Below are 13,414 nucleotides of genomic sequence, written 5' to 3'. Positions count from 1 at the left end.
CTTTATTAATTGATTACAAAAATAGGGAGAGAACTCACAAAGTAGCCCAGGTGGGGTGTGGGAGGAGGTTAGGAGGGAAGGAAAAGGCTACTTTAAAACTTCTTGAATGACAGCCTTCTGTTGCTTGGGCTGTCCACTGGGGTGGAGTGGTTGGGTGCCCAGAGCCTCCCCCGCCCGCATTCTTGGGTATCTGGGTAAGGAGGCTATGGAAATTGGGGAGGAGGGAGAGTGGTTAAAGAGGGGCTGCAGCGACAGTCTGTGATCCTGCTGCCGTTCATAAACCTCCACCAGACGTCGGAGCATGTCCGTTTGATCCCGCAGTAGCCCCAGTGTTGCCTCATACCTCCTCTGATCGTCCAGCCACCACCTCTCCTTACGTTTATCGGTCACTTTCCTGTACTCTGTACTCTGTCCCTCCACACATTCTGCTGAGCTCTGTCAGTGCCGGACAACTGCATGAGCTCAGAGAACATTTCATCGCACATGCTTTTTTTTTTTTTTTTGGCCACCTTATCTGAGATAGCCTTTGGTATGGAGGAGGGAGGCTTGAAACATTTGCAACTGCTGGAGGAAAAAAAGGAGTGAAGTATTTAAAAAGATACATTTTACAGAACAATGGCTATACTCTCTCATGGTGAACTACGCTATTCACCTACATAGCACATGTGATTTTGGTACAAGGTTGCATTTTGTATCTTATATTGAGTGCTTGCGGCTTTGGTGTTAGGTCACACACGCAGTGCCAGGCAACAGAATTCAGCTTGCAGGTGGCCATGGTAAGCCACAGTCTTTCAGCTTCTGCAACCTTCGTAATAGCAGCACTCTCCTCTCCCATACCAGGCAAAGCACGTTGAGTTGGCCATTTAGTGCTGCAGTTTTCCTGTTAACGTGCAGCAGCAGAAACCAAACTAACCCCCACACCATCCAGTTCTCTAGGATGATTGCTTTACCCCTCACCCCACCACGTGGCTGGTATCAGGGAAGATCCCTGCTAGCCAAATGCAAACAGCTCAGCACCAATGCCCCCCCCTCCACCTCCCACTGCGTGGCTAACAGCGGGAAGGATTTCTTTTCAGCCACAAGCAAACAGCCCAGTAGGAACGGCCACCTCTGAATGTCCCCTTAATTAAATTCCCCTATTTCAACCAGGTTACCATGAACAATATCACTCTCCTGAGGATAACACAGAGAGATAAAGAACGGATGTTGCTTGAATGCCAGCAAACACCGGGACCATACGCTGCCAGGCTTTGTCATGCAATGATACCAAATTACTTGCTACTAGCATGGCGTGGTAAAGTGTTCTACCATGGAGGACAGAATAAGGCTGCTCTCCCCAGAAACCTTCTGCAAAGGCTTTTAGAGTACCTCCAGGAGAGCTTCATGGAGATGTCCCTGGAGGATTTCCGCTCCACCTCCAGACATGTTAACAGACTTTTCCAGTAGCAGTACTGGCCACGAATGCATCCCAAGTTCTCAGGGCTACTTAATCATTAAAAAACACTTGTTTTTAGAAACATGTATTATATTTTAAAAGGTACAATCACCAGAGGTCCCTTCTTCAGCTTTGTTGGGTAGGGAGGGTATTTCAGTCAGGATGATAACAAGATCCTGGCTGTCGGGGAGAACGGTGTGCTCTGTGCTCTCGTCAAGCTCCTCCTCCTCCTCATGTTCCCCATCCTCAAAATCCTCAGGCATGGTGGAGAGTACCCCATCATCGGAATCTATGGACAGGGGTGGGATAGTGGTGGCGCCCCCCCCCCAGAATTGCATGCAGCTCAGCGTAGAATCGGCATGTCTGGAGCTCTGTCCCGGAGCGTCCATTTGGTCACTCAATTACAGACCTAAAAGTTGCAATTCTTCAGCAAAAAAACTTCAAAAACAGACTCCAACGAGAGACTGCTGAATTGGGATTAATTTGCAAACTGCATACAATTAACTTAGGGTATGTCTACACTACGAAATTAGGTCGAATTTATAGAAGTCGGTTTTTTAGAAATCGGTTTTATATATTCGAGTGTGTGTGTCCCCACAGAAAATGCATTAAGTGCATTAACTCGGTGGAGTGCTTCCACAGTACCAAGGCTAGAGTCGACTTCCGGAGTGTTGCACTGTGGGTAGCTATCCCACGGTTCCCGCAGTCTCTGCTGCCCATTGGAATTCTGGGTTGAGATACCAATGCCTGATGGGGCTAAAACATTGTCGCGGGTGGTGCTGGGTACATATCGTCAGGCTCCTGTTCCCTCCCTCCCTCCGTGAAAGCAAGGGCAGACAATCGTTTTGCGCCTTTTTTCCTGAGTTACATGGATGGAGCCCGCTCAGCTCACTGTCGCCGTATGTCTCCTGGGTGCTGGCAGACGCGGTACTGCATTGCTACACAGCAGCAGCAACCCATTGCCTTGTGGCAGCAGACGGTGCAATAGGACTGGTAGCTGTCATCGTCATGTCCGAGGTGCTCCTGGTCGCCTGTGTGAGGTCGATCAGGAGCGCCTGGGCAGACATGGGCGCAGGGACTAAATTTGGAGTGACTTGATCAAGTCATTCTCTTTAGTCCTGCAGTCAGGCCTATTGAACCATCTTATGGTGAGCAGGCAGGTGATACGGATTGCTAGCAGTCCTATTGCATCATCTTCTGCCGGGCAGGCAAGAGATGAGGATGGCTAGCAGTCCTATTGTACCATCTTCTGCTGAGCAGCTATGAGATGTGGATGGCATGCAGTCCTTCTGCACCGTCTACTGCCAGCCAAAGATGTAAAAGATAGATGGAGTGTATCAAAACAAGAAATAGACCAGATTTGTTTTGTACTCATTTGCAACCCCCCCCACCCCTGCCCCCTGTCTAGGGGACTCATTCCTCTAGGTCACACTGCAGTCACTCACAGAGAAGGTGCAGCGAGGTAAATCTAACCATGTATCAATCAGAGGCCAGACTAACGTCCTTGTTCCAATAAGAACAATAACTTAGGTGCACCATTTCTTATTGGAACCCTCCGTGAAGTCCTGCCTGAAGTACTCCTTGATGTAAAGCCACCCCCTTTGTTGATTTTAGCTCCCTGTAAGCCAACCCTGTAAGCTGTGTCGTCAGTCGTCCCTCCCTGCGTCAGAGCAATGGCAAACAATCATGCATCTGAGTTGAGAGTGCTGTCCAGAGCAGTCACAATGGAACACTCTGGGATAGCTCCCGGAGCCCAATACCGTCGAATTGTGTCCACAGTACCCCAAATTCGACCCAGCAAGGCCGATTTAAGCACTAATCCACTTGTCAGGGGTGGAGTAAGGAAATCTATTTTAAGAGCCCTTTAAGTCGAAATAAAGGGCTTCATCGTGTGGACAGGTGCAGGTTTATATCAATTTAACGCTGCTAAATTCGACCTAAAGTCCTAGTGTAGACCAGGGTTTAGGCTTGAATAAAGACTGGGAGTGGATGGGTCATTACACAAAGTAAAACTATTTCCCCATGTTTATTCCCCCCGCATCCCCCACTGTTCATAGAATCATAGAATATCAGGGTTGGAAAGGACCTCAGGAGGTCATCTAGTCCAACCCCCTGCTCAAAGCAGGACAAATCCCCAGTTTTTGCCACAGATCCCTAAATGGCCCCCTCAAGGATTGAACTCACAACCCTGGGTTTAGCAGGCCAATGCTCAAAGCACTGAGCTATCCCTCCCCTCTCCTGTTCCTCAGACGTTTTTGTCAGCTGCTGGAAATGGCTCACCTTGATTATCACTACAAAAGGTTTCCCCCCCCCCCGCTCTCCTGCTGGTAATAGCTCACCTTAAGTGATCATTCTCGTTACAGTGTGTATGGTAACACCCATTGTTTCATGTTCTCTATGTATATAAATCTCTCCACTGTATTTTCCACTGAATGCATCCGATGAAGTGAGCTGTAGCTCACGAAAGCTTATGCTCAAATAAATTTGTTAGTCTCTAAGGTGCCACAAGTACTCCTTTTCTTTTTGCGGATACAGACTAACACGGCTGCTACTCTGAAATCTCCTCATACAGCGATCAGATCCAGTACCTCCCATTCAGTCCATGCTGGAGCTCTTTTTCGATTCTGGGACTGCATGGTCACCTGTGCTGATGAGCTCGCCTGGCCAAACAGGAAATGAGAGGAAAAGTTCCTGGGGCTTTTCCTGTACACCTGGCCAGTGCATCAGAGTTCAGAGCGCTGTCCAGAGCAATCACTATGGTGCACTGTGGGATAGCTCCCGGAGGCCAATACCTTTCAAATTGCATCCACACTAACCCTAATTTGAAATGGCAATGTCGATTTCAGCGCTAATCCCCTCGTTGGGGAGGAGTACAGAAATCAGTTTTAAGAGTTCTTTATGTCAAAAAAATGGCTTCGTTGTGTGGACGGGTGCAGGGTTAATTCGATTTAACGCGGCTAAATCCAACATAAACTCGTAGTGTAGACCAGACCTAAATGATTTGTGGTAGAGAAGGAACTAGAGAGGTGGTCAGTCCACACCATCTCTTACATCCTTGTGAAGGAGAAGAGCAAGAGTGCAGGTGCAGACCAATGGACACTTCTTGGAAGAGTCTTCTGGTTCTTGGTGCACATGTGTACTGCACAGTGAAATACAGATAGGGACTACACATTTCGAAGATCTTGTTACAGTAAGGTCAGTAACTTGAGGCCTTACAGGACCTCAGATTGAAAAACACAGAGGACAAAAACCACTGGAAGCAAAGAATAATTAACTAAGTGCCTGCGGAAGGGCCCTGTTCAAATGCTAGGCAGCATCATGTCACAAATAGGAGCATGTCCAACAGGTTCTGGAGCTACGGCTATAGTGGAGACAGCCTGCAGGACTGTCGGGATTTTCCCAAAGCTACAAGAAGAATCAACCAAAGCTATGGCCACAGAGAGGGTCGATAGATATCTGCCAGCTACCATTGTTGTGTCTGCCCATAAAGACACTTCTCTGTACTGGAAGGTGAAGAGTGATATGTGGCCAGCCCTGTTTCATGTAGCTATTTAACACTTAAGCTGTCTCCCCGTAAGTGTTTACTTCAGCTGTCTTTTTAGCACATAAGGTGCTTTATTCTGTTACAGGCATACCTCTCTCCCTGCAGACACTGTCTTCGTTAAAATACACACATGCTTGAATCCATGTGATTACTAAAGCTAGGCCATTCAGCTGGTGCTAGTGGTGTTGAAGAACAGGACATGGAGGAGAGGGATAATATGAAGAAACACTTTGAGCACGAATAACAAATATGGTGCATCTTGTTCAGCCCTATACAGAAAACCTTTCAGTGAAAATCTTCATGTACACACAGCAGGCATTGTATTTTTTGGTCACCATTTTAGTTGATTAGTAAGTGGGGGCCAAAGAGAGAGAGAGAGAGCTAGCCTCAGTAGTCGGGAGTTGATTCCACTTGGCAGACAGACAATATCAAAGACAACCTAGAACTAGTGTCAGTCAACAGCTGTTTCTATCTTACTTTTTTCTGGCTCATTTGACTGTACTGCAGTTGATTTTCCTTTTTCTGCATATGAGATCAGCAAAGGGGAGCTTGGAGTGATTCCATTTTCCAGTTTACTGTTTATCTATTATACTCATTATATTTTCCTTTGTATGCATTTTCATATTCCCTTGAACATCTGCACACTGGCTTATGAGGCCAAGCAACAGTGAGACTGCTGCTAAAGTGGACTCTGCTCTGGAAGAAAGAGGAGGCCATAACACTTTGTAAACATGATGATGATGACATTAAAAGATCTATAGTTTAATTTATGGGCCTTAGTTTATATAGCAACATAGTTGCCCTTGAGCAGCAGCATACTGTGTGTAAGATGCTGTTGGTATGACATCCAGTCTTTGTGAGACAGATGTTGATGCTCTTCTGTTACTGATCCTGTTGCTGTTGTCAGAGGTGGATAATTTAATTTGTTGACCTCAAGTTGTGTTCAAAGATGTGGTCATATATCATGTCATCTTGTTACTCCACAGCTATAAAACAATTGTGCTTTACATCATTCTACTACAAAAACACAAACAAGTAGAGGAGGAGGGATTATGACGAGGAATTGGTCCACATCAATTAAAAGGAACAAATGAAGGGAATTTCCTTCCATTTGTCTCTTTGGAAGTTTTTCCCTTCAGGACCCTGAAAGCAAGATTACAAGGTCCATCAGAAAAATATATTTCTCCAGCCATCTGAAATCTATAACTTTTTATGAACCAGTTCTTTGTTTGTTTGTTAGGCTGTGTTGGCCCACAGGGACCACATTAGAGCAGGGATCGGCAACCTTTGGTATGCGGCCCGTCAGGGAAATCCGCAGGCAAGCCGGGACGGTTTGTTTACCTTCAGTGTCTGCAGGTTCGGCTGATCGCAGCTCCCACTGGCCATGGTTCGCTGTTCCAGGCCAATGGGGGCTGCGGGAAGTGGTGGCCAGCACATCCCTTGGCCCGTGCGACTTCCCACAGGCCCCATGGGTCTGGAATGGCGAACCACGCAGCCAGTGGGAGCTGCGATCGGCCGAAACTGCGGACGCTGCAGGTAAACAAACAATCCTGGCCCGCCAGCGGATTTCCCTGATGGGCTGCATGCCAAAGATTTCCAACCCTGCATTAGAGCAACCCATAACAAAGAAACACCTTTTAGCCATTTATTCTTAAGAGGCTAACAGGTAATCAGCTTAATTGAGAAGTAGTGTAATGTAGGCATTGTGGGGGGGATGCTGCTGTTGGTCATTTAGCTACTGAATCCTCCTACGGCATCATTGTGTTAGTAAAAAGAAAAGGAGCTCTTGTGGCACCTTAGAGACTAACCAATTTATTAGAGCTTAAGCTTTCGTGAGCTACAGCTCACTTCATCGGATGCATGCAGTGGAAAATATAGTGGGGAGATTTTATATGCATTTTATATGTTGGTAGAATGCCCTAGCATGTTGAAAAGTGTTCTCTTTACAATGGAATATTAGCACTTCATTGGTGATGTACTGAGTACCTTAGGCAGCACTGAAACACATCATAGTCTAGGATTAGAATCCTCCTAAAGATTCAGGGCTGTCTTCATTCTGATTAATTCTATAATCATAGTTTATTATCTGATAATTATAGGTCATGGTGTGAATACGTCCCATTTCCCACTGAGTAGGCAGCTTGATTTTCTAAAACCACTATAGGTTGAGCAGCTAGGCAAAGCAAGGGGTGGATGTAGTACCTTGATTCAGTGTGACATACAACTTAAATGTACAATCATGGTGATTCTAAGTAGGAGAAGGAGGATACATTTTAACCACCATGTCGCATACTGTACCATATGTGTTTCAACACTCAGTACCATATAGAATGATGTGCCTTTTCATGATTAAACAAAAAAATTATGGTTGTGTTTCTCTTTCTTGCAGATCACCAGAAATTGGAAAGGGAAGCTAGAATCTGTCGCCTTTTGAAGCACCCTAATATTGGTAAGAGAATGTAATCACTTTATATGGTGTGTGTCAGTACAGAAATTAAAAGAGAAAATACAGAATAGCTTCATAGAGGTAGAAAGTTGGGGGAAGTTAAATGAAACAGGTGGCAAAGAAGGTTCCTTTATACAGCGGAGTTCCTTCCAAACTCATAATGCTCCCCTGAGATGTGGTGTCCTATGAGGTGGTCACTCCCAACCATCCATACTGACTTCATCTCCTTGAGCTCGTGTTTGGTGCTTTTATGATTTGTGTCACTGTGTTGAGGATGTATATAGAAGAGTAAACCCCTTCCTCTCCTCACTGTTGTGTCCCTGCATTCAGGCATTCACAGTAGAGGCTGCCAAAGATTTTGATTTGGGTTGCTTGTTGTCTTGAAAGTGTGAACCAATAGGAACTGATGATAACTTTGTAGGCCATGAGGAATCACACTCTGAGGATGACTGAGACCCTGGTTTATCTGCCAGCAGTTTCAGTGCACATCTATGAATCTTCACCTGAGCCAACTTTAGGCTACCTCAGTAGTCCAGCAGCAAAAGTATGATTTTGTGTCATACTCAGTAATGTCTCCTCCCCTTTAATGGCAATGACAAAGTGTAAAAAACAAAACATACAAACAAAAAAACTCAGAAACCACAGCTCAAAATGGAGATTGGAATCACTCAAAAATCCCTATCAAAATTTCAAACAAAAAACAGGAAGCTCAAAGATACGGAGACAGGAGGACTCCCTTGAACTTGCAACTCCTCTGAACAGTTTAAAACTTTTTAAAAAGTTTTGGTTAGATACAGTTTGTTGTTTCTTTACTGTTCCCAAACCAGTTTGCCCATCCCTTGCTATAGTAAAGCAATGTTGAAGCCAAGGAAGATGATTAAGAAGAAAATGTAAACAGTAATTGCTATGAAATAAGAAGAGCTAAAATCCACAAAGGACTGTTGAAATATATGATTGCATGTGATTAAATTATTTTGTTCCATTGAATAGTTTGAACCAATATTATTATTGTATGCTGTCCAGCTGTTCTATTAGAGTTATTACAGCAAGTAAACATACAGCTGGAAAACACAGAAGGGTTGTAGTTGTTGAGGAGACACTGTTGATGTTCAATAAGATGGCACAGAAGAAATTCCATGCTGTGCAACCTACTCTGAAATAGGTAATTCAGTCAATGAATCACATAATAGAGTACACTTTTTCTTCTAATTGGCTGTTCAGTTTGAGAAAGAATATCAGGATTCAGAATCTTATGAGAGAGGCTGTTTGTTTTCATGTTGTAGAATCTCCATGAACACTATCAAGTCACTGAAACGTATCTACTCCCCTTTCCCTATAACAGAATATCCTGCTGAGCATGGAGAGTGTGTGTCTGCCAGAGAACTAGTTTTATATCCATCCTAAAAGCTCTCAAGTATTAAAGTACCTTGTTTGTACAGCTGAATGAAGAAGTTTGCTTTTAGTTCTGGTCTCTATCTTGGAGTAAGATCATAGAGGCAGTTTCAAGAGTAGAAAAAAATTCTGTACATTTACAAAGACTCTGATTTTCAAAAGTGGGAGCCTAAAATTAGGCTTCTAAATCCACATTTAGGCATCTAAACTAGAGGTTTGCAAACTTCATTGCTAAAGCAGGCCAAACTGTAAACCCAGCTGGACCCCATGTCCCCTCCCCATAAGTATTTTGAGTACCTGTTTGGCAAGGGGCCTACTAATGGGAGAGAGAGGCCTGGCTGGGGGGGACTGGCCAAAAATAGGAAGGGACGAGGGATCCTGTGAGGGTCAAGCAGACTGGAGTGGGTTGAGGATTTTCTGGTTTTCCAGTTTTCAACAAAATCAATAGGATTCTGCCCAATGAAGCCTAGAATATTCCCTGAAATTTTGGAATTGATCAGATAGAAAGTTCAAAAGTCATTGTACGACATGCAGACAGAAAGGCCATCAAGCTGAAAGCAAGGCTTGCCTCCCTTGACAAATACACAACCTCATTCTCATATGTGCTCAGCAGCCAGCAGCTCCCATGGACGTCAGTCTCTGGGGAGCTGTTCAAATCTTTTGCAAATCAGGCCACTTATTTGGGTGCCTAAATGGAGAACTAGGAGCCTAACTTTAGGGTCCTACTTTTGAAAACTTCGGTGCAAAGTTTCCAGAAATCATAATATGTGGAAATCCTTTTTCTGCTCCTGCTTTTTTGGTTTAGCAGCTGTTGATTTAAACATTGTTATCCACATTACTTAAAAGTAAATTAAATACTCTGAAAAGTGGGAGTTTCAAAGGCATCTGAAGGACTTGGGCATCCAACTCCCACTGACTTTCAATGTGTGCCTTACTCCTTAGGTACTTTTGAAAATTCCATTCAAAGTTGTAATGTGGATGTGACAAACAAACACTGTAAAATTGGAGAAGTCTCACTTATGTTTATATTGGCAGCCAATCTTATTTTTGGGCCTATTGTTGACTGAGGTGGGATTTCCAAAAATGCTAAATGTTAGCCTTATTCTGATCCAATTGAAGTTAATGGTAAAACTTCAGTGGAAAGCAGAGTTAGATCAATGCTGAGTGCATGATCTTGTAAGTTAGACTAGACTTATGTCCGTAACTGAATATGTCCGACTTATGTAACTGAAGCTGCGTCATGCTTAGAATGTAAAAAGATATGTTAATAACATATAACAAGACATATATTGTATGTATGCTAGACTGAATCTTTTAGTTTAAAAGGAAAAACTGCTGCCCTATGTACTTATAAATATAAAATATAATGGGCAACAGTCCCTTCAGCCTATAGCTTTGGACATTACAGCATGCTACCAGTGAAGTTCTCCTTATAAACAGTATAAAAATTCAGTTTAAACACTTCTACTCCTAAAATTCTCTCTTGATCAGGAAGAATATGTGATAGTATCACAATAAAATTTAATTTCTGAAAATGTTTTCAGAACTTATTTTTAGCAGGCTTTGTCATGACTATGAAATCTGGTAGTAATGTGTTAACATTTACATATGGAAAGGAGTATATTGATGAGTATGAATACATTGTTTTTTTTATGAGCTCTAGCCCATTTAATCTGTGAAGGGCGATGGCTATATTAAATTTTATATTTTCTTCTGCCCTTCATTTTTCTCTGAGTGATGTACAGCTCCTGAATTGATCGGAGCCCAGACAATAATGGGTTCTTCTGAAAAAGAAAAATTGCTGCTACAGCAAATATCTAAATTAAGGTGCTGAAATGATTCTTGAAAATGCAGTCTGCAGAGAAAAGCAGACTTCTATTTTAATATATTATTTCCCTTCTCATAAGACTGCAAACATGGTGGGGGTCTTTTTGTGTTTTTTTTTTTAGTTAGGTTGGTTTTTCATAACTTGCAGTTTTTTTGTGAATTAGTATATGTCCCTGTCTTTCCCTTGTTAGAATTAAATTATCCTTTCTCTTCTCTTTCAGTCCTGGGTAAGCGAGTGGCCTGGTTTTACAGCCTCAAAACTTAAAAACTTCAAGAAACAGTTCAGAACAAAAATCCCTTTTATTATTTTTTTAAGTTGCTTTTGCCTGTTCTTAACTGACAGTAACTGAAGTGCCATTTTTTATTGTTCATAGTTCATTTCATTAAATCTCCCTTCTGAAATTGAGCTTTTTTGTCATAAATGTCAACATTTGATTTGTCTATTTTTCTAAAACAATATCTAGACTATATTAAGGTCTGTACAATTTATTTTCTTTCATATTTGTGAACAGAGCCTTATCGATTTATTTTCTGACCAGACATATGTTAAAAAAAAACAACATGCCCTTCTTAATTCCCTTTCATGATATTTTTCTTTATAATCAGATCAAAATAGCGGGCGTTGATAAAGCAGCTTTTAAAATTCCAGCCTAACTGTAACCTAGAAATACATTCATCATTTTTTTTTTAGTTACAAACAAATGGTATTTCTCTTAAAAGGGAACTGATGCAGGAAACCAAAATGTAGACCACTGGCAACATACGAGAGAACCTTTATTTTTTGCTTATGTCTTTTCACAAAAAATAATTACTGGTGTGGAACCTTTGTAGGAGCATTTAATTGTCCTACATTACACTTCCAAGCAGATGTCCACCAAGAAGCTATCTGGAGAAGTCTATTAATTAGTTTAAATTCTGTGACAATAGAGAAGGGTCTAGAACAGGGTTTCTCAAACTTCACTGCACCGCGACTCCCTTCTGACAACTACAATTACTAGAAGACCCCAGAAGGGAGGACCGAAGCTTGAGCACCCCCACCATGTGGGGTGCCGAAGCTTGAGGGCTTCAGCCCTGGGTGGTGGGGCTTGGACTTTGGCTTTAGGACCGGGCCCCAGTAAGTTTAACGACAGCCTTTGGGGTCCGACCCACAGTTTGAGAACCGCCAGTCTAGATGTGTAGTTTTGATTTCCTGAAAATGTGCGTCTCCCCTGCCTCTACACGAGGCTGTGTTCATATAAGGATTGTCTCTGGCTACCGACAGGAGCTACATCTGAGTGCTGCACTACTGCAGACATCCCGATCTATTCACTGCACAGCTAGCCGTATCTGTTCTTCAAGTGCTGGCCTTTATGTGTATTCGACTGTAGGTAGGCATGCGCTTGATGCATGTGGAGCTGGAGAATTTTGGAAGCAGTGCCTTTTGGTCCACACATTGCCTCAGTCTCCTTGTGCATCTGACTGAGGAGATAAAGGGTAGTTTGGACCAACCACCTCTCCAGTTCCTTCTCGCTGCCACTGAGGAGATAAAGGGTGGGTCGGAACCTTCATTGTCCAAAGCTTCGTCTTTATTCCTTTATCTGTAAATAGTTTTAAAAATATTGTGTTCTGATGCAGTACAGAGCATCTTTTCTGGGAAGGAGTCCACTAGAAAATGCTATTTTGCCAAGTGGAGACATTTTTCTGTATGGGCCATCAAAGACTTGTAGCCCCCCAAGTTTTCTTCTTTTGGACTATATGCTTTCCCGAAGATAGCAGGCTTGTCCATGAGCTCCTTATGGGTCCACTTTGCAGCAATCGGTGCATACCATTCACCTTAAGAGGGTTACTCAATCTTCACCCAGTCACTGACTAACAGATTCTGGAAAGGCCTAATTGGAACCTTTCTGCCAATAGAAAAGCAAGCTCCTCAATGGGACTTAAATTTTCTTATTTCAGTACTCACTATGCCTCCCTTTGTACCATTAGCTTCTTGCTCCATGTCTCTCCTATCCATTAAAGTTGCATTCCTGGTAACAATCATCTCAGCCACGAGGGTTGGTGAGCTTGGAGCGCTGATGGAGGATCTTTCTTCTACTATATTCCATAGGGACAAAGTTTCATTATATGTGCACCCTCAGTTCACCTCCACAGTAGTTTCAGAGTTTCACCTAAACCAGTGAATTCACTTATCTGTGTTTTTCCAAAAATGTCACCCATCCTCATGCTCAGGCTCCATTCCTTTAGCGTTCAGCGAGCTTTTTGGCCTTTTACCTGTAGAGAACAAAACCCATCAGAAAGTCTCCTGGGCTATTTGTCACCATAGTGGAAAGAATTCAGGGTCAAGCTATATCCTCTCAAAGAATCTCAAGATGGATTTTGGGCTGTATTTTGCTCTATCAGATGTTTATTCTTCCTCCCCTTCATGGGGTAAGGGCTCATTCCATGAGGGCACAGGCTATGTGTATGGCATTGCTTCAAGAAGTGCCTCTACTTGATATTGGCAAAGCAGCTGTGAAGATCTATCTACACATTTGTAAGGCATTATGCTTTAGTTCAGGACCATATCACTGATGCATCCTTTGGAATGGTGTTCCTTCATTCAGCTCTGCCACCTGCATCCTCGGACCCTCCTCCTACTTGAGTACTGCGTGTTAGTCACCCACAGTGGAATATACATAGGGACCAGCACTCAAAGAAGAGGAAGTTACTTACCTTATTTATAGTAACTGGAGGTTCTTCAAAATGTAGTCCGTATGTGTATTCTACTACCTGCCCTCCTTCCCCGCTGCTT

At 43.2% G+C, this 13,414-nt stretch overlaps 1 protein-coding gene across 22 annotated transcripts in view; it reads left to right on the top strand.

Annotated features, from left to right (window-relative positions):
• Positions 1 to 13,414, top strand: part of CAMK2D (calcium/calmodulin dependent protein kinase II delta) — a gene marked incomplete at its 3' end in the record, with an annotated part of 266,164 nt that overhangs the window by 106,186 nt on the left and 146,564 nt on the right. For all 22 annotated transcript variants that reach the window (XM_084626080.1, XM_084626075.1, XM_084626082.1 and 19 more), the window contains exon 3: positions 7,369 to 7,428. In XM_084626080.1, the coding sequence (XP_084482206.1) occupies positions 7,369 to 7,428 (60 nt within the window). The remainder of the gene's footprint in view (positions 1 to 7,368; positions 7,429 to 13,414) is intronic.

This window comes from Lepidochelys olivacea (genome assembly GCF_965140295.1).
Source record: "Lepidochelys olivacea isolate rLepOli2 genome assembly, chromosome: 4".
In the NCBI taxonomy this organism is placed as follows: Eukaryota; Metazoa; Chordata; order Testudines; family Cheloniidae; genus Lepidochelys; species Lepidochelys olivacea.
This window is presented reverse-complemented; position numbering and strand designations above follow the sequence as displayed.